Here is a 20,117-nt window from a genome sequence, read left to right as displayed (position 1 = left end):
AACATCACGTGGTTTTTTTTTTTAAAAAATAAAATAAAAAATAAACCTAATTTTGTGCATAGTTTATTTTTTATCATGTGAATAAAATATATCAGGTTGAGTATTGTTCTCTGGCAGATTGATTCTTTGAGACAATGTTGAGATGAGGTCAAGCAATCATTTTTGTTATTAAGTTGAAAATTGGGATGGATGAATAAGTCACTGGTCTCCACCACAGGTTTTGGATCTGAGCTGCTATGCATGTAGCATCTAATCATTTTGCTTTGCGCTGATGTTTTCATGTTTGTTTCTTTTCTATTATTGGGGAAATTAATTTTCTATCAATGTAATCAAGACTAGGAAGAACATTCTGAATGAAAAGGGAAGGATTATTTCTCTTCTGGGTTCCGTCCCTCAAGCTTTCATTTGCCCAATCATTATTTGTAAAATAATTTTCACAGTAATGAAATCAGGCTAACTTGTGCAGTGCCAACAGCTAAACTTGTTCATGTTTATTCCCTTATATTTCAATAACTGGCACTGAACATTTAGAAGCGAAAGACAAAAAAAAACAGCAAAACAGTTTAAACAGTTTCTTTTAAACCATCTATGGTCATTTTTTTTTCATTTACTTGCCAGTTTGGATAAGTATATGAACATTAACCAAACCAACTTTTTAAAACTCAGTTTTTAAGTTGCGCATCAGCTTTTAAAAGGACTATGATTGCTAATCTACTTCATTTTTTCCTTCAGAAATATGCCGATGGGTGCTATGAGCATGGATCTGAAGCCACCTTTAGGCGGGGGTCTAGGTGGTCCACTAGAACCGGCACCACCACCACCCACCACAGGCAATGCTAAAAAGAAAAGGAGAACATCCAGTGCAGCAAATGCCCAATCAGCACCTCAACCTCCGCCCCCTCAGGTCCAGGATCTTCTTCCTCCCCCTCTCACTGGTGATTTCCTCTATAGAAAACTTATAAAAGAAAATTAACCTATCTGTGTTGTTTTGTACTCTAATCCTTTGAAATATGTTTTCACAGGTTATGGTGATACTATTATTGCATCAAACCCATTTGATGATACACCCCCATCAGGTATGGGTATGATGCATCATATGAATCACCATCCCCACCACCCGCATCACATGAATGCCATGAGCCCAATGGGAAGTCCTATGGGCAGTCCTGGCATGGGTGGTCTCAACTCTGCTCCAATGGGGGGCCCAGGCCCAAGTCGAATGATGGGCCCAGGACCTCGTATGGGTGGTCCAGGTGGAATGATGGGCTCCCCTAACATGCAAGGTCCCATGGGTGGCCCTGGTATGGGCCCTATGGGTCCAATGGGAATGAATAATTCTCCTATGAATTCTGGACCTATGAACTCACCTCTTGGGAACTCTGGCATGAACACAAGCCCTTTAGGAATGAATTCTATGGGTGGCCCACCTATGAATAGCTGCCCTCCAATGGGTAGCCCAATGGCTGGGAGTCCAATGAGCAGTGGTGGCGGTGGTGTAAATAGTGGCCCACTCAGTAGTCCAATGAACAGCTGTCCCCCAATGGGGAGCCCTGGTATGGGAGCTCAAATTGGTGGCCCAGGTGGAAGTCCCATGAACAGGCACTTGACAAGTCCTATGGCACACATTAGCCCTATGGGAAGTCAAGGGATGAACAGTGGGCCTCCGATCGGTAGTCCTTTGGGTCACATGAACTCAGGACGAATGGGAAGTCCTATGAATAACATTAATAATGGTCCAATGGGACCAGCCTCAGGTCCCTCCATGGGATCAGGCCCCCCCATGGGTTCAAATCCTTCCATGAACAATGGCCCCAGTAACAGCTGTGGCTCTGGCATGATGCATCCTATGGGTCATCATCATGGTCCACCGCATGGTCCTCCACATGGTCCGCCCCACGGACCACCCCACGGACCGCCCCATGGTCAATCCCATGGTCCACCCCACGGTCCACCCCATGGTCCACCCCACGGGCCACCCCACGGTCCGCCTCATGGTCCACCCCACGGGCCACCCCATGGTCCGCCCCACGGTCCACCGCACGGTCCTCTACATGGTGGTCCTGGACCTCAGGGTATGCAGCATATGCAGCATATGAGTTCTATGGGTGGCAACATGGGCCACATGCATCCAATGGGTATGCCTCATGGTTTCCCGGGTCCCAAGCCGATGCCAGTGTCGGCTGGAAAGGTAATGATAGTTGAAATATATATATTTTTTAAATTCTTTACTTCTATTAGATAATCCACTCACAATTTTACATTTTACAGGTCTACCCTCCTGACCAACCTATGGTGTTTAATCCTCAAAACCCAAATGCACCTCCTATCTATCCCTGCGGGATTTGTCATAAGGAGGTCCATGATAATGACCAGGCCATTTTGTGTGAATCAGGCTGTAATTTCTGGTTTCACCGGTAAGTTACTTATACCATATTTTTTTTCTCTTGTAATTTTTGTTTATTTGCATGTATTCTTGTTTGTGCTAAACTTCATGGGTTTGTAAATGTTATTATTTCAGTCATATCTATTTGCCTCGGCCACTTACTTATGTTTTTGTAACTTTCAGGGTGTGTACGGGTATTACTGAGGCTGCCTATCAACTATTAACAGCAGAAGTATATGCAGAGTGGGTCTGTGACAAGTGCTTACAAAACAAAACCATACCATTGGTTAAGTTTAAACCATAGCCCTCATTAGTATTTATCAAAAAGAGAATACTGCTTTCTTGACTGCCTCATATTATGTACAATATTTTAAGTAAATGTAATGAGAAAGAAAGAGATTGCCCCTTGTGTGTCATGGATGATGTTTGTGTTGTACATTTCTGTTGAGTATTGTTCTCTGGCAGATTGATTCTTTGAGACAATGTTGAGATGAGGTCAAGCAATCATTTTTGTTTTGATGGTCTTTTTCTTCTTTTTTTATTGGGAAGATAGATAGTATCTTGCAGTGTTTTTTTTTGTTTTTTTTTTAGGAATATGTTATGAGACAGAAGGACACTTTAGACCCCTGTCCCTCTCTCAGCTCCCTGTATGTATTTTCTTATGGAAGTCATAGCCCTCTGGTTCTGATAGTGATTTACTTCTGTACGTGGCTGGTAAAAGACCTTGCTCAGCTCCTGGCTCAACACTATGCATGCATGTACATTTGTATTACTAATTAATTTTTTGTGAAGGATCAAACTTTCAGTGACAAGACAATTTTCTGAATTGGCAATAATGGTGTGCTGTCAAGCCATAACTTCTGTATGTTTTGTGAGTTGCTACTGTCTTTTTTGCTCTCTTATTTTTAAGTGTAGAATTTTCAATTGTTATGTAAATTGTGTCGATTGACAAAGGTTGTGCCAGAAGGCATGGCTTGACTTGCACACATACTCTTATGATCATGCTTAGAGCTGGTCAGTGTGATAAATGCCCTCCAGATTGCTAATGTCAAAGGTCGTGTTTCTGTGGTAGAGTTCTCAGGTTTTTCAGCCTGCTGAGATTGTGTTGTGATCTGATGAATCATTATGTAAAATTGAGATGCTCCGAGGTGGTGCCTTGTTTTGCTACTTAACCCACTCATGTGATTATTTTAATTTTTTTTTCTTTTTTAAAGTTTCCATTTTATCTATATCTTTCCTCAAAAACTTTTAGAACAAATTTTATGTCCCAATGAATTATCTGAGTCTGAAGATTTGCCATGGCTGGACTACCAACCCCATGAATCTTAATTTTTATTATTCTATCTAATATTTTAAGCTTGTGTAAAGAAAAGTTGTGTTTGGAATTGTTTGCTTCGAACTGAGCTGTTGTTGGCAATGTCTTAAACACTTTTACAAAGTATTATTCAGTGCTCTGTAGTAAGTTATATCTTAAAGATAAGTTAACAATATTCAGGTTAGCATGTGGCACATAATAGTGATTGTTTTTAGTTTTGTTTTTCTGTATCCTTTGGCATTGCCTGCCAACTCCTCTCTGGGAAAGGTATCTATTTAACAACTAATACTGAATTTAGTCTTGTGAAGGAATGAAGTATGACATAACCCCAAGCATTTATTTTGGATGTGTTATTTAGCTTCCAGGCAATCAGAGGTCTTTAACATGACTAGTATTAGCAACGAAAGCAAATGTCTTAGGTGACTTCAAGCTTCATTCAATTTCAAGACTAAATGCAGAAAAATGAACATCACTTTGGATTCCCTCCTCCTCCTCCTCCTCTCCTCTCTCTTACTATTTATCTCTCTCCTTCTCTCCCTACCCTGTCCTCTCTGTTATGATGCATTGGTTTACCTCTCATTCCCTAAAATATTTATTTTTAAATATCTCTGTGTTTGCTTTCAAGTAATTGTATTTAGGCCAAATTTTGAGTGGAAAAATGGAGAAGCGATTCTTTACCTAAAATATTCTACTAGTACATTAATGATGATTTATTTTCTTTATGATGAACTTGTTTTCAGTTCTCTTGCTTGTGCTCTAAACATTTCATCCTTAGCACAAATCTGTCAATTCTGTGCATTCTATTAGATATTGAACTGACTTAAAGCTTCTGGTGCTACATGTTGATTTTAGTGGATGGAATCACATAAGTAACGAGACTGATCACTCGTAGTGTAACTTATGCCCCATTGATTTATTTTTATCTTGATTTTTATGACTATATTTCAACTTGACTTATCTAGGTAATCTTTTAATGATGTTTGTGGCAAAAAAGTGCTGGACACTTGTATCTGTAACATCAAGTCTGTGGGTGTCCACTGTCCAGGTTGTGTTCTTTCATTTACATAGGATGAGAGAGCCACAAATCACTTACAAACTACTTTTTCTTGAAGTAACCCTACCAATTAGTTGCAGAGTACATTGAAATGAAAGCCACATCACATACTTACACCTTGATTTCTTTTTGCCCTCTTCTATTGTTTTTATTGTCTCATCTCCAGATCATGGTAATCATTTTACGTGACTTCAGTACAAATGCATTTCCGTAATAGTGTTCTTGAAGAGACTGTTTAATGGCAGCTGAGTATTGTGTTCAATTGTACCGGTGCAAGAATCTTTTGCTGTTATCCCAGTGAAGCTTTTACTTGCTTACAGTAATATCTTTTGTTGTGAATTTAACTTCAGAAATCATTATTCTTAATGTTGTTACTTGATGTCTAAGGTATTACAATGAATTATTTGAGCTCTCATGCCTGTGACATTTTGGTTTTGAGTTGATTTAAAAGCATCTAGTACGATGTTTATTGTGTACATAAAACCCTACATGACGTGAATTTTGTAAATGTTCTCCATTTCTGGAATTATGCAGACTGCCCCAACCACCAGCTGAAAACATTGAGAGAACACAATTTTGCAGTGATCAGAGTTTGGTGGTGATGTATTATAAAACTTAAGATTACTTATTAACATCACGTGGTTTTTTTTTTTAAAAAATAAAATAAAAAATAAACCTAATTTTGTGCATAGTTTATTTTTTATCATGTGAATAAAATATATCAGCAATAAACGTTGTTATACATTTCAGGTGGCTGTTTTCTGTTCCTTTTATTTTGTTACACACACCTACCTTGTGTGATTCTCACAGGCACCTGCACACTCAAGTTAAATTTATGGCCCTAGGTCTTGTAGGTAGAGTGCAGGGTAAGAGGTAACCTCAGCCCAATTGAGCAAGCACAGCAGGCTGGCCCTTCCAACATTTATCTTCCAGCTTGACCATGGAAATCCTGAGCCACCAGGGTTGCTTTGGCATTGGCATTGCTGACCGCACTCCCCAATCAATCAATTATTTTGTTTCTAGGGTAAATCAAGGAAAAAGATGCAAAATTTTGCCACTATGAAGATTCCGTGATAATTGTGTCCACTGATACTGGGAATGAGAGAAAAACAGATGACCAAATTCATACTGTACTTGGTTGTGTGGGTAAAGTTGATTCATGGATAAGCAACAACTGGAAACCAGGTATTTACAAAGGTCTATACGTACTTTTATCTATTCAAGAGAAAGAGCTATCATTTTTCTTTAGTTAGTTTGTGCAACAAAACAATGAGAACCACGGGAGGAAATTTCAATGGCATGAATTCTCTAGTCAGAGTTTTAATACGGATGCTGGAGGAGAAATACTAAAATAATTTACACTTGTAGATGCTAAACTGTTTTAAGTATTCTTAGTTTATTAGGACTGTGTTCAGGACAGTTTGATGGATGTCTCCAGGTCTTACAAAGGAAGACGGGAAAAAGAGAATACATTTAAACACCACATACTGCGAAAACAATAACTGAGATCATACCTGATGCATCAGAAGAAGCACAAAACTGTTACTTTGTTATAGCCACATTGACTTGTGTCAATATAACTCTTCTGCAAGACAAACATTGAACAAAAAAGTAAGTATATAACATTACATAATCCTGGAGAACTGTTTGGGAGCCAAAACGACTCAGAACAGTAATCACAATTAAGCAAATAATAAATTATGTGAAAATTTGTGTGACCTACAAATAACATTAACCATAAGCAAATGAAATCACAATTCATTCAAAACATAGAAACGGGAGCTCATATGACAAAATGTCAGTACAATGAAAACATATAGTCTTAACAAAAAGAAAGAAAAAAGCGCAAAATGAAAATAATAGTTAGAATTGCTTCTTAGTTACTCCATGTCAGGACGTAAGGAGAAAAAAAAAAACAGGAAGAAACAAACAACTTGTTGATACAGTATGAATGGTAGTGGAAGATGCAAATAATTAAACAATTAACCAGTTTAAAATTTAAAGAAAATCATTACAAAATGAAGAAATCTTATTTTGTGTTGTTTGGTCTTGGAAGCCAAACAGTTCAATGTACATAAAGCAATCCTTAATGAGGTACAGTGTATGCTTAAAAGAAAGAAGCTAGTAACATGAAACATGTATTAGACAAAAAAACAATGGTTTTTGCATTAGTTTAGTCACAATGTACAAGTTGTGTTAAAAAAAATCAACCATCAAAAACACAAAAAAGAAATGTCAGTCTTGCACGCAATCTGAATTATTTGTTGATCATAATCAGTATTGTGCGAGATTCTTCAATGAACAATCAATATGTATGTGAAAAATATAGCATTCACAATTCAGTCACATCTTATACAATGATCAAGAAATAAATTAGGTAGGTCTATACACTTTGCAAAAAGGCAGGCAAGTTGTAAATCACCAAATTGTGCTATTTCAAGATGTACAATATCATCCAGAACAATAATAAGACCCCAAATCACCAGTAGCCAAACTGTTGAAAACTCTATCATATTACATGTTTTAGAAGCACACGATTCATTAGCTGATTACAACAGCAATTGGCTGTGCCTGATATCACAGCGCATGAGTCAGATACAATTAAAATTTACATTCCTTCAAAATTTGTACTACAGCCACAGTTTTTGTTACTGTCAAGTATGGGAAAGATTTCATACACAAATAGCACGGAAGACCTCAGATATTAAGTAAAAACTGCAGTCTAGAATCTTTGTGCCAGAGAGATGGAAGCATTGTACGAGAGGAAGATGCGAACAGCTCCATAGTAACTCAGAAACTCATAAATAACAGCACAGAAAATCTTACATTATTCACCGGGATTCCAGACCTATAGACTACATTAAAATATAACTACAGATGTATTCAATAAGATTTTGTAAATAAAGAAAGATAAGTTTTTGAATGACCAATGTTTCACCCAAATTTTCTAAATTAGATTCTTGCAGTCACAAGAAAATAGACAGCTTTTAGGGCAAACTAAACAGCCTCATTAATTTGCTTTTCTCCTCAACTTGTTTAATGACAACACGGTAGTGTGTGGTAGTTGTTCAGTGATAAGCACAACAAATGCAGAGCTAGGAAGGGAATGTTTTATAACATACGGTCAAGTTCAATGGTGCTTCACAATGTTGTTGATGACACCCTTAGATGAGGTTTGGTACCAGTTTTAGCCATCTGTAGGGGGTTTGAAGCTTGTTTCACATGACTTTAACAGAAATTACTCTGAATTCATCACCTGAGAATGACTTTTACATGCATGCATCTCGGAACCGTTTGAGCAACAGTACCCAGATTTTACAGAAAACCATATCTCAGCATGCATGTACTGTCTTTTTAAATTGGAGGGTTTTCTGAACACTCGTTTGAAGCTATCTTCAAACCCCACTATGGGCAGTGAAAACGGGTGCCTAAGGGTGTCAACAACATTTTAAAGCGCCACTGGTTTCTGATAGTATCACCGGAAAACATACCCTTGTAAGTTTAGTTGGGGGTTGGTAATCCTGTTCATAATTTTGACAATGTATGAACAATGTATGAATAAAACTGTAAGTAACATACTGATTGCTGGTTCAAAAGCAAACAAGAAAAGGATTAAGCCATCCACGAAATTACAGGAACAAAGAGAAACAAAATTGATTACAACTGATCACTATGAGGTACCTTACACAAACATAAAACAAAAGTAAGTCTTGGCATCTACAGCAGAGTTGACCGATAATTCTTCACGCAGGAACGCAGGAGAAATTCACTTGCGAAGAGAATTAACACAATATTAAGGAAACATTGAAAAGTAACTTGAATGTATTGACAGAGTTTTCTTGTTGTCAACATCTATTGACAATTGAATCTATATGCAATCTACAGAAGCTGAAAGCAAAATGTATTTCCTTTCAAAATAATCTCGAGAACAAGAGACTTCAAAGAGCAATCTAGAACACAGACATCTTAAATTGCAGATGCTCTCAAACACCTCAAATAGTTTCAATTGAGAATAAAATGAAATGGTGTTGTCTGAACTGAAATGGTAGATTACAAAATTCTTCACTTCATCACGATCAGTGCCACATGCATCCAACAACAATGAAAGTACGTAATACCTTGTTTTATGATTCAATTCATATGACAGAGCAAGTTAAGTGGACACAGCCATTCAAATAGGGAAATTGTCCATATCATATTACTACAACAGGTTGGTATTCAATGAGGCAATAAAATGAGGACAATTAATAGGAGTACATCAAAGTGCCAAAGTCCATAAACCTACAAGACCTGTACAAATTCACTCTAAAATTATTAAAATGACTAGTATCCTGCTCTTAAATAAAAAGCTATAACCTCAAATATCTAGTTTACAGTGATTAAAGAATCCAAGTTTGCAAGAACGCCTGAAGTTCATTATATTGTTACAGTAGTTCACCACAAAAGAATGAAAAGCCGGCATTTGAAAATCTCAAATCTATGTCACATAAATTTTAAGATTTGGTTCCTGTAAGTCTCAGGGAATTTATAGTACACTGTGCACACCTATATCTTTTAGATGAAATTTTTGTCACTCCGCCTAAAATTGGTGCTTCTTAAAGCTGCTATCAGAATGACTACACATAAACTTGACAGAGAAAATAATATAGGAAAACCATACCAGAAGCTCTCAAAGAAATGAAAGATTAAATAAGCAAAATAAACAAAGTCTCAGAGAGGAGGGATTACTCAAGACCTCTGAATAAAAAAGAAAGTCATTCCTATCATCTACCATCCTATATATACTTTCTATGCTCTGAATAAAATCTTACGCAAGGTGACAAAAAAAATAAAATAAAAAAAAAATACAATGAGCACATATTGTAGAACTTATTACTTGTACTAGTCTTTGGAGACAAGTCTGATGTTCAAGTAATACATTTAAACAAATAACTTACAGAAAATCAAATCCTCACTTATAGCTGAAGATTTGATGAAACATTCCATGGTTTCTCCACAATTTTCAGCACTCTACAAATGCCATAGCTTAAATGATTTTCAAATTCAGGCTCTGTTTACAGGTGAAGAGTTGAATTAACATGCACTAGTGAGACACACCTCCTTAACTTAGACAGCACATGTGAACTGTCAAGCTTCTGTCGAGGCTGCTATATTTGAGCCTTTAGGTGTGTACGCAGTAGCATTTGGATCCAAATTAGACAATGTTGACATGGTGCAACCAGTGTTTTCTGTTAAAAGTAGTTTTGATGTGGCTCCTGAAGGTAAGGGTCCAAATGAATCCGTTGGCATTACAGCCAAAACTTGTGCCATTTTGCTTTTTAATGATTCAAATTCATGTTCTTGTTGACGTCGTAAAGCTGTGGGAATTGAAATTAATACAATATACAACAGCTTTTGTGACATGTATCCTGACCCGATAAATTTTTAACGACCAAAACATTCATCATTGGAAATAAGCTACATTTTAATTTAAAATGTTCTAGATGTTCAGCAGAATTGTAAATGCTGTACTTACTGTCTCGTATTTCCAACTGTCTTTTTGCTTCTCCAAGAGCGGAGAAGAGGTCCAGTTTTATCCGTGTTTCTGCACTTAGGCTGTTTTCTAAATGAGAATTCTTTTCTTGCATTGCTGACAAAGCTGTCATGAGAATTTCAGTGTCTGTCTGACTCTCCTTAAATTGTCGCAAACTCTGGAAAAAGAAATAAAGGAAAATGTGTGGGAACAGTACACCAATCAATGAATTCTCCAAAATGAAGCTAGAACTTACAAATATTTCTCTCTCACAAGTTGTAATGTGGTCTTCTTTTATTTTTAACTCTCTTTGAAGTTGTTTATTTTCTGTTTCAAGTTCACGGCGCCGTACTTTACAGGTTTCTGTGCACTCAGATCTAAAATAAAATAAATAAATACATGTAACAAAAAAGAACCCCTTCAGAATCAGAACACACAGAACATGCTTCAAATGTAGGAACTTGAAACAAAACAAATTTGGGACTCACTTGTTTGCTGCAGATGCTGCTGCAGCCGCGGCCATTGCAACAGCTCTTGCAGTTGCTGCATCCTCAGCCTTTTTTGCCTTGCGCTCAGCAGCAAGATGACTTTCAATAATAGAGCGCAAACGCCGCTCTTCTGATAACTTTTTTTCATTTTGAGCCATTATTTGCTTGTCAGCTTGACGAGCTGACACCAGAACATGTAATCTGTAGGGTGAAACACACATTAACAGTTTGTCTGACACTTCATCAACAAATCTTCACAAGATACGATTGAAACTGAAGCCTATTCATGAAAAAAGTTACAAAAACTTACTTAGCCTGAAGCTCTTCATTATCTTTTTGACACTGAGCAAGCTCACATCTGATGCTTTTTTCTGCTAGCTGGTGTGTAGTGACTTGACTTCTCAGGTCCTGTTCTGTTTGACGGCTCGACTGAAGGTCAATTTTAAGTCTCTTTACGTCAGCCTCCAACCTGTTAATAGCAAAACAATGAAACAATAAAAGTAGTATACATAGTCTTCAACAATCATCGTCATCGTGCAATAAAATCTAAAACTTAAAGAAATAAAAACTATAAAAAACAACAGATGAGCTATGAGGAACAATAAATTGGACAGAGCTTGCTCTTTTGATATGCTTGTAATATAAGATGGAATGAAAGAAAATTTTAAAAATAACATTCTAAAGGCTAATACCTCTGATAATAGTCATCCCTTGATGAACTATTGCTGGAGCTATCTGATGTGTCTCTGTTCGCTTTATTTCGGCGTTCGCGTTGAGTATTCATAGAATTTTCTCTGACTTGTGAACTGGTCCACCTACTGTTTGTTGATCCATTAGATCCATGGGATTTCAGACTTTGACAGCCTTTAACACTTTTGTCATGCTCTTCATTTTCATCAAAATCATTGACAGATCTTAAAAAAGTTGAATATAAAAAATACACAATTAATAATACACATGATAGATCAAGCAAACTAAGGAGGGCATTCTTGAAAGCCAAATGGTATTTTGAGAAGAATGCACACATACCCAATTCTTTCAATAATTTCGATGTCTCCATTAAGGAGAGACCCATTTGAATGTGAAAATTTGTACGTGCATTTTTCTGCAGCAGTTTCGTTTGTTTGAGGGACTACTTTCTCTTTCTCCTTATCACGTTCCCCCTTTTCTGGATGCTTTTTATGATCTTTCTTAGCTAAGGGAATTGAGTTTGTTATGACTTGATGAGCAACACCATTAGTTTCACCTGGCAACATTTAAACATTTCTGATACTGTCCTTGTATTCAATTAAAAGATTTCCTGGAATTGAAAACTTTATGATAGTACCTTTAACTTTGTCAGGGGTTGACTGAGGTTGACTTTGTTGTTGTTGGTGTTGCTGCTGTTGCTGCTGCAACTGTTGTTGTTGTTGAAGCTGCTGCTGTTGCACCTCTGGGGGTAATGCTTGTCTAAGCAACTGCATATAAAATTCATTCTCTTTTGCTACATCTTTTTGTTTTCTCTGGTGGGTAGAGCAAATTTGAGAATATCACAAAAAGATTTCTAGAACTCTATTGATTTAGGTACAGTATGTTCTTAAAAGTTTGATTCTTACCTGTCTCATTCTGTAACCAATATAACTTTTAAAACCAAATCCTAAAGTTACTACAGGATATCCAATGCTAAATGAAAAAGAGATAACAGTTAAATAAAATCATCTGATACAAACAGTCCAGGAATAAGCAGAGAGAAATTTCAAAAGTTACCAGTGAGCTGCAAAGGGTCTACAAAGATCTAAATGGAATGGCATGTGACGTACATCTCGTAGCCTCACTGCTACTTCCATGTATACAAATACCATCCACAGGATGCAAGTGGGCAAACAAAGACCTTTCTCTGTAAGACAACAAAATTTTTCAAAAATAAAATAAATATTTTTGCTATCTGTTTAAGTTTATTTACTTCCCCACTGTCCTACCTGTGTGCCAAACATACTGCACCCAAACATATGTGCTTGCAGCAAAAAATAACCAATGCACAGGAATGAAAAACAAACAGATCATATCTGATGTTAATGCTATACAGATGAAAAAGACTGAGAAGGCCTGAAAGCAGAAACATATGACAGTTCACAAAACTCAAAACTAATCAAAACAAGAAATGTGAAGTTGTGACACTTACCAGGCCTTGATATTTGAATGAATCGTAAACACTCCGAAGAAGTAAGTAAAATGGCCACAAGTATTCAAATCTGAATTCAAGGAGGAAGTCTGCAAGGAGCACCAGCGCCCATAGCACAAAGAACTTCAAGTACAACAAAGAACTGAAACACATGAACAGCACAAAAAAAAATAATGTAAAAAATACATTTATAGGGGTCAAGAGCATAGTGATCCATAGAAAAATCACTGGACTAAATATAAACAAGAGATATTGAATGAAAGAAGAAATCAGAATTGTTAATATTACAATGAATGAATGACAGTGGTAGTGGTAGATAATAGATCAGAAAACAAGTCTGATAAAAACTGACAAGGGTTAAAATGGACTTCTTTTTAGAGATATATATATATAATGCAGAGGAAAGAGAGACCAGAGAAATAACTGAAATCAAAATAATAAGCTAAGAGTTGGAAAGAAAACAGGATGGGGAGGCACACAAAAAAAACAACACTTAAGACAACAAACAATAGAGATAGGTGGGAGCCACCGATCAAGAATTAACTAGCTTAAAAAATTCGCAAATCCCTCGAAACAAGTGGTTGGTCAGTAAAAGGGTTATTTCAAAGACGCCCAGTCAAGAGAAAGTAAAGGGTGATAGGGTTATATGTCAGCCATTTTGAAACACATATGGAGAAGTGCCTTACCTTCCCCAAATTCCATCCGTTATTTTCGTTTTCTTTAACGGCCTCCGAAGCTTACAGTCGGCATTTCTTCTCTTCATATTCCTTAGAGCTAAACCTACTGTAAAACAGGTACAACTACCAGATCCTTCACCAATATAAAGTGAATTTTACACATCTAATCCAACATTTGTTATTATCTGTCGGAATATTTCAGAGCCTGCTGGATTACCAACACTCAAGACGACATTTTGTGTACCAGGACCACCATTGCCAACCTTCACAATACCAGAAAACCATTCATTCCATCCGGGAGAACTACAGCGTGAGTGAGTGAACAGGGCACAACAGACACCGACACACCGACATTGTTCTTGCACCGACGGTGACAAAGCGGGCTTGAATTCTGTTTTAATTGAAGATAAAGTCAATTTTCACATCAAAGTAAGCCTCTTGTGTGTTTTGAACTGTTCTACCAGTTTTTTTATTAATCGAAAACTTATCACTTTCCTCTTCAATCTTGATTTTGTTCAAGTTTTTAAAGCGACAGACACCTAACCTCTTAACACTCTTGAGTGTCTTTTTTGCATGTCACCGACTCAGTGTCTTACAATTTTGCCTTTATCCGAGAAGAATCGTAATTCACACTCTTTATTACGAAAAGAAAACTCATACTCTTGAATTTTAGTCATTTGGCAATTAGCCTTGTAATTAATAGCACTGTTCATATTACGTCTTATATTATATTGGGGTTGACAGATGACATATTAGCATTTTGTCCAACTTATATGAAATATCAGACAGAGTTTTGGTTTGGTCTCTTTGTTACCATTCTGCTGTTCATTCCAAGTTTTGAATGTTCTCTAAGATTTTCAGTTGTTTTTATTAATTTTTTTTTGTTTTCATTTAGGAAATCATGGATCGCCTTCTCCGGCTAGGTGGGGGAATGCCTGGTTTAAGCCAGCCACCACCTTCTTCTGATGCCCCTGCAGTTGATACTGCTGAGCAAGTTTACATATCTTCCCTGGCATTGCTGAAAATGTTGAAACATGGACGTGCTGGCGTCCCCATGGAAGTGATGGGGTTGATGCTGGGAGAGTTTGTCGACGACTACACAGTTCGAGTTATTGATGTATTTGCAATGCCACAGACAGGAACTGTAAGTTTACTTTTTGTTCAGAATTCATGAACTTAGATTCCTAACTTAACTGATTTTTAATTCATCCACAATACAGATTGAGTGTGTCTTTGAACTCTCTGATTTTATTAACTTTCTAATTTTTACTTAACAGGGTGTTAGTGTTGAAGCTGTTGACCCAGTCTTTCAAGCCAAAATGTTGGATATGTTAAAACAAACTGGTAGGCCAGAAATGGTTGTTGGCTGGTACCACTCTCATCCTGGTTTCGGCTGCTGGCTTTCGGGGGTCGATATCAACACACAGCAAAGCTTTGAGGCACTTTCAGAACGAGCTGTTGCAGTTGTTGTTGACCCCATTCAGAGTGTTAAAGGTGGGTTCAATATGATCATTTTCTCTTCTTTCGTAAGAAAATGTAATCAAACTCAAGTTATCTTTGTTTACAGGCAAGGTTGTGATTGATGCATTCCGGCTCATCAATCCCAACATGATGGTTCTGGGGCAAGAACCTAGACAAACCACATCCAACCTTGGGCATCTACAGAAGCCTTCTGTTCAGGTTTGCTGGAGTTTTAGTTGAAGATACTTGTGTTTTGAAGCGCAATCAATCTATCAATTTTTTTCTCACAGGCTTTAATACATGGCTTGAATCGTCACTATTATTCCATCAGTATTAACTACAGGAAAAATGAACTTGAGCAGAAAATGCTCCTTAATTTACATAAAAAGTCTTGGATGGATGGTCTGACTCTTGCTGATTATGCTGAACACTGCAAACTTAATGAAGATACTGTTTCGAACATGCTTGACCTTGCCAAGAATTACAACAAAGTTAGTAGGCATTATTTGCACGTAAAAAAGTTATTCTTGTTGTTTTCTTCTGTTGTAAGATATTTTATCTTTCAGGCAAATTATTTTTCGTTTAATTGATTCATACATGCATGTAATTTTTTTCAGGCTTTGGAGGATGAAGAAAAAATGACACCTGAACAGCTTGCAATTAAAAATGTAGGAAAACAAGATCCAAAGAGACATTTAGAAGAAAAGGTTGATGTACTTATGGCTGCCAACATTGTTCAATGTCTTGGAGCAATGCTGGATACAGTTGTCTTCAAATAAAATTTGCTAATGTGTTGGGTTGTAAGGCTGGTATTTCCCCTTCTAATGTTTTAACTCTCGTCTCTCTATGACTACTCAACAGCCCTGAACTGTTTCATCTAAAATTTGTTAAAAAAAGAATTTGCCCATAGTGATTTATTTAATGAGCACATAATTGTTACATGTGTCAATTTTGCCACTTTCAACATCTTTTTATATTTTGCAATTTTCCTGTGGTACTAATTTGAAATGGGACTATGTAAGGCGACAAAACTTTTAAACAGGCATTTGTTGGAGGGGTTAGGCATAGTGAAAATAACAGAAAAGGATTTTTCTAGTGTATGTAATAAACCTTGTATTTTGTATCAATGATTCTTTATAAATTCATCATGAAATACCAGTCCATGAAGAGCTTTAAAACATTTCCCACATTTTCAAAATGTTTTGAAGACAGGTAGTACACATCAGAAGAAAGAAGGAATTTATTAAATGGAAATGTTTGCTGACAATTACAATTCAAAATACTCAACAAAGTCTTAGCAGTGCGAAGGTTTCTACAGTTCCTACTACCACTTTGAGTTTGTTAAAAATCACAAGCCAGTTCCAAACCCTTGTCTCACCAACAGGCTTTATCACATTTAAGGTAAGAATATGGTTCCCAAGTCCAATTACTTTTTTTTGTTTTTTTTGTTGTTGTAATTTTCCAAAAGATTTGTCAAAAGTACACAATTTATCAAACAACAGTCTAATGGTATATTCTTGATGAGTCTGCACCTTAAGCCAAAGCAGTGCCCTAAAAAATACTTTCCTACAGTAATTAATGAATTCCTATGCCTACAATCATTGGATTTTAAGAACTGTCAAAAAATAAATTTAAAAAATGAGCACAAATCATAGACTTTGACAAAAGATTTGTGAGAAACTGGCATTTATAGGTGAGAAAGCACATCATTTACTACCTGATCTATTTCTCATAACAAATAACGAATGACATGGAAAAAAAGATAATCAAGAAGCTGTGACAGAAATGCATGGAAAGAGTGATATGCATCTTGAAAATTGCACTACATACATAGACTTAGTTACTTGTGTTTGAGGTGATTGATAGCCTTTTGATTGTTCTAAAACCTCATTATAACCACTTTGTGGTGTGTCAAGCAACCTGAGGGTGCAGAGGACATAGTTCATAGAATACAGAAATAATTTGAAACAAAAATTACTATCAATGTGGGAATTAACAACAAATATGGCATAAGAAATATTGTAACTTGTCCAAAACAAAACCCAAGGAGGGTCTCACTTATTTTGAAAGGCAAAAACAAACAACACCAGTAAAACAAATTTAGGATCCCTGATATACTGACATTATGTATCTCGCAACAGCCTAATTATACAACTATAAATAATAAGACTCATATATGCACATCCAAACACACACCTAGTCATTCAAAGAGAATTAGAATTATACATATTTACAAGGGTATGAGCACATTCTTTTGATTGAATGTTTGCAAGTAACAGTTTACAAAACAAAAGTGCTTCCAGCTAAACAATACATCCCTCTAACTCACACTGTTCCTATGACTTCTTTAGTCACAGTAAGAATTAGAAAGATAATAATAAGTCTAATAGTCGATAAGTTTCTTACTTGGGCATGAAAGCTTTTCTCATAGCTCGTAAGATATAAACTATACAGTTAACAGACAAAAATTACAATATCTTTAACTATCATCTATGAGTTACTGCTTTGGTAGTCAAAATTTAAGAAATGGACATCATAGCAACTCTGAATATTTGAGGCAACATTACAATTATTGCACCAATGTGACTTTAACCCTAAAATTTCATTGCAACAAAATAATAGAAAGTTACTTTATTCATTCTTTGGGTAATAGTGGTAGACAAACATATCATTCTCACATGTTGGTAAATCAACAAAGAATAGTTGCTTTAAGTTGATTATTTAGCCTCACCACAAATATATCTATCAAATTTCAATTCAAAAAACTACGACATCATCCAAAAAACTAGGATGGATTAAGTTTTAGTTTTGTATAAAAAGTTGGTCTTACGCAGTCTTCCTGTATTTACCATGTTCATAAAAAGACATATATTAGAATACAGATTTACAAACTGGCTATAATAAACAAATACAATTGAATCTATCTTTCCAAATCTTTAAGGCAGCACAATTTCTTGGAAACAAAAAGAGGCAGTGCACATCACGGCTAAAACAAGACACATTAAAGCAACCCAATGCAAATCTAACTACATGAGATCAGAATAGCAAGCTCCCATCTGATATCACTTGTCTAAATATGAGTCTCATCGCTCCCCTGCAGTGAATTTTTCACTTAATTCTTGAAGAGGAGCAAGTTCTCTTCTGTCAATAAGATTGAATTCCTACACACACAAACAAACAAACACAATTTGCTTTTAGTAGGGCAGAGAAATAATTAAATTCCAGAAAGAATTGCTGGTCTCTCCCAAGGAGGAATTTGAGCCCTGACTGTCACCATGACATCAAAATGGTCTCTTAACTTGACATTTTTCTTTTTTTCATTTTTCACTTATCCTGATGTCATTGTGACTTGCGGATAAAATATTGAGTCACAATGACATCAGGATGAGTGCAGACAGACGTCAAAATGAGGAACCACTTTGACCACTTAGGAACAGGTAGGGCTCAAATTCCCCCTTTAGCTGATTTCTCTAAAATAATTTGCAGCAGAGAAATAGGATTTGACTTACTTGCACAAAGAAGATAAAGTGTTTGAAAGATGTATTAAGATGGGCCTCTTCCCCTAACTGTACCACTTCTGAGAAATGTTGATGGTACAGATGTGCATAAACCCTGAACAGCCGCTTGAGAATTGTTTTGGCTATTGAAAGAAAATTTTTTGGAAATGGGACACCTGTCATCCAAACACATGCAAAGAGGGTAAATACAAGTCAAATAATATTAAAAGGGGGCACAAGTAAAACTATTAATTAAAATATAATACCTATTTTGGACGGAAAAATAGTTTCATCATCCAACTGGTCTTGAACCCATGTCATAAGATAATCCACATATTTAGGTGCAGAACATTTGATAGGTTTTTTGAAAGTATGTCCATCCGCCCAATGATACTCATACTTGGGCCCGGCTGACATGATAGGGCATACCTCCTCAGTGCAAAACTCAGTGATAGTGCCATAGAGCACATTTATTTGGTTGAAAAAGTCAACAGCTGTAAAAAATGTAAAGATTGTAAAGAATGAAATAATTTAAGAAGTAATCCTGATTTTTTTTCAAGCAGAATGAGGTTTAAATAAGCTGAACTATAGTTTTTTTGTTTAAAAACTGAAACCTACTGTTCACTGCAACCCATTCGTTCAGGTCTTCGCCCTCTGGAAGCAGAACAGCCAGTCGCAAATTTCCTGACCCAAGCGTGGCAGCAGCATATTTCATTAGGTCATACTGATGAGTCCCTTCAGGAATATTTTTCTTTGGTTTAAAAGTTTTAGATGAACGGCCTCCACTGCAAAGAAAAAGCAACAGAAACTTGTTTTAATTAAGCAAACAATTTTTTGAAGAAGCATGCTCGGAAGAAGCAATTGCACCATTTAAAAAGAATGCTTTCAAGTATTATCAATTGTTTCATAAGTAATTTTTTTTAAACCTGTCGAACAGGCCTCGTAAATTGTGAAAATGTAGTGGTAGTAAATGTTTGACTATTGAGGTTGTGACCCCCAAAACAGTAACCACCTCACAAAGATTTGCAACATAAAAGGAACTTAAAGCAAACATTTCCCCCCCAAAAAATGTGTAACAGCAACAAACAACAAATATGACATTGCAATAACTAAACATAGAAAATGCAAAAATTAAGTCAATGAAAATTAATTTTGACTACCTACAGCTAATGATTTTTTTAATAATAAATGTAACTACAACGGAAAGGTAAAAAGCTTCTGACAGGCTGCCACATTTCTCAGGATCACACTATTCCAATTATCATCAGTAGGCTACTTAATGTCTAGCAAAGGTACCTGAGAACGCAGGGAGCAGTACTTACAATAGGAAGCTCATGTCTGAGATGTCTCCAATTTTGAAAATTGTTGATGCTAGGAACAATAGCTGGAATGATACACAATATTCCACTATTCTAGTTTTCTCGGATGTCGGGTTAAATTATTTCTTTTGTTATCAGCATTCACAATACTTCCACATTACATTCGCAAACGAACACCACTACACTGACGACGGCTGGGTACTACCTAAATAACGGACGGCACCCTCCACACCGACACCGAAGTCGAGGT

General features: G+C 36.4%; 4 protein-coding genes across 6 annotated transcripts in view; 2 read left to right on the top strand and 2 right to left on the bottom strand.

Moving 5' to 3' along the window:
• Positions 1-5,501, top strand: part of LOC113209469 (protein pygopus) — a 7,291-nt gene extending 1,790 nt beyond the window's left edge. For all 3 annotated transcript variants that reach the window (XM_026427001.2, XM_052269433.1, XM_026427003.2), the window contains 4 exons: positions 733-935; positions 1,023-2,188; positions 2,269-2,414; positions 2,567-5,501. In XM_026427001.2, the coding sequence (XP_026282786.1) occupies positions 733-935; positions 1,023-2,188; positions 2,269-2,414; positions 2,567-2,687 (1,636 nt within the window). In that variant the 3' untranslated portion in view covers positions 2,688-5,501. The remainder of the gene's footprint in view (positions 1-732; positions 936-1,022; positions 2,189-2,268; positions 2,415-2,566) is intronic.
• Positions 5,502-6,129: 628 nt separating this feature from the next.
• Positions 6,130-13,822, bottom strand: LOC113209468 (macoilin-1). The gene is made up of 13 exons (XM_026427000.2): positions 13,600-13,822; positions 12,914-13,055; positions 12,711-12,837; positions 12,499-12,628; positions 12,348-12,414; positions 12,080-12,254; positions 11,782-11,998; positions 11,445-11,666; positions 11,063-11,221; positions 10,753-10,953; positions 10,521-10,641; positions 10,268-10,442; positions 6,130-10,109 (listed from the first exon to the last, which is right to left on the bottom strand). Exons 1-13 carry the CDS (start codon positions 13,674-13,676, stop codon positions 9,880-9,882), a joined length of 2,043 nt encoding a protein of 680 aa, XP_026282785.1. The 5' UTR covers positions 13,677-13,822; the 3' UTR covers positions 6,130-9,879.
• A 54-nt stretch (positions 13,823-13,876) lies between these two features.
• Positions 13,877-16,178, top strand: LOC127749779 (26S proteasome non-ATPase regulatory subunit 14). Its single transcript, XM_052269434.1, has 6 exons — positions 13,877-14,019; positions 14,486-14,734; positions 14,868-15,084; positions 15,158-15,270; positions 15,342-15,542; positions 15,669-16,178. The coding sequence occupies exons 2-6, from the start codon at positions 14,492-14,494 to the stop codon at positions 15,828-15,830; spliced, it is 936 nt and encodes a 311-aa protein (XP_052125394.1). The 5' UTR covers positions 13,877-14,019; positions 14,486-14,491; the 3' UTR covers positions 15,831-16,178.
• A 95-nt stretch (positions 16,179-16,273) lies between these two features.
• On the bottom strand, positions 16,274-20,066 carry LOC127749780 (MOB kinase activator 1B). The gene is made up of 5 exons (XM_052269435.1): positions 19,871-20,066; positions 19,167-19,333; positions 18,815-19,042; positions 18,561-18,724; positions 16,274-18,212 (listed from the first exon to the last, which is right to left on the bottom strand). The coding sequence occupies exons 1-5, from the start codon at positions 19,882-19,884 to the stop codon at positions 18,135-18,137; spliced, it is 651 nt and encodes a 216-aa protein (XP_052125395.1). The 5' UTR covers positions 19,885-20,066; the 3' UTR covers positions 16,274-18,134.
• Positions 20,067-20,117: the final 51 nt, after the last annotated feature.

Source organism: Frankliniella occidentalis, unplaced genomic scaffold (assembly GCF_000697945.3).
Source record: "Frankliniella occidentalis isolate FOCC.00 unplaced genomic scaffold, Focc_3.1 Scaffold92, whole genome shotgun sequence".
Classification (NCBI taxonomy): Eukaryota; Metazoa; Arthropoda; class Insecta; order Thysanoptera; family Thripidae; genus Frankliniella; species Frankliniella occidentalis.
The sequence above is the reverse complement of the archived record's forward strand: the minus strand, read 5'-3'. Positions and strand labels throughout refer to the sequence as shown.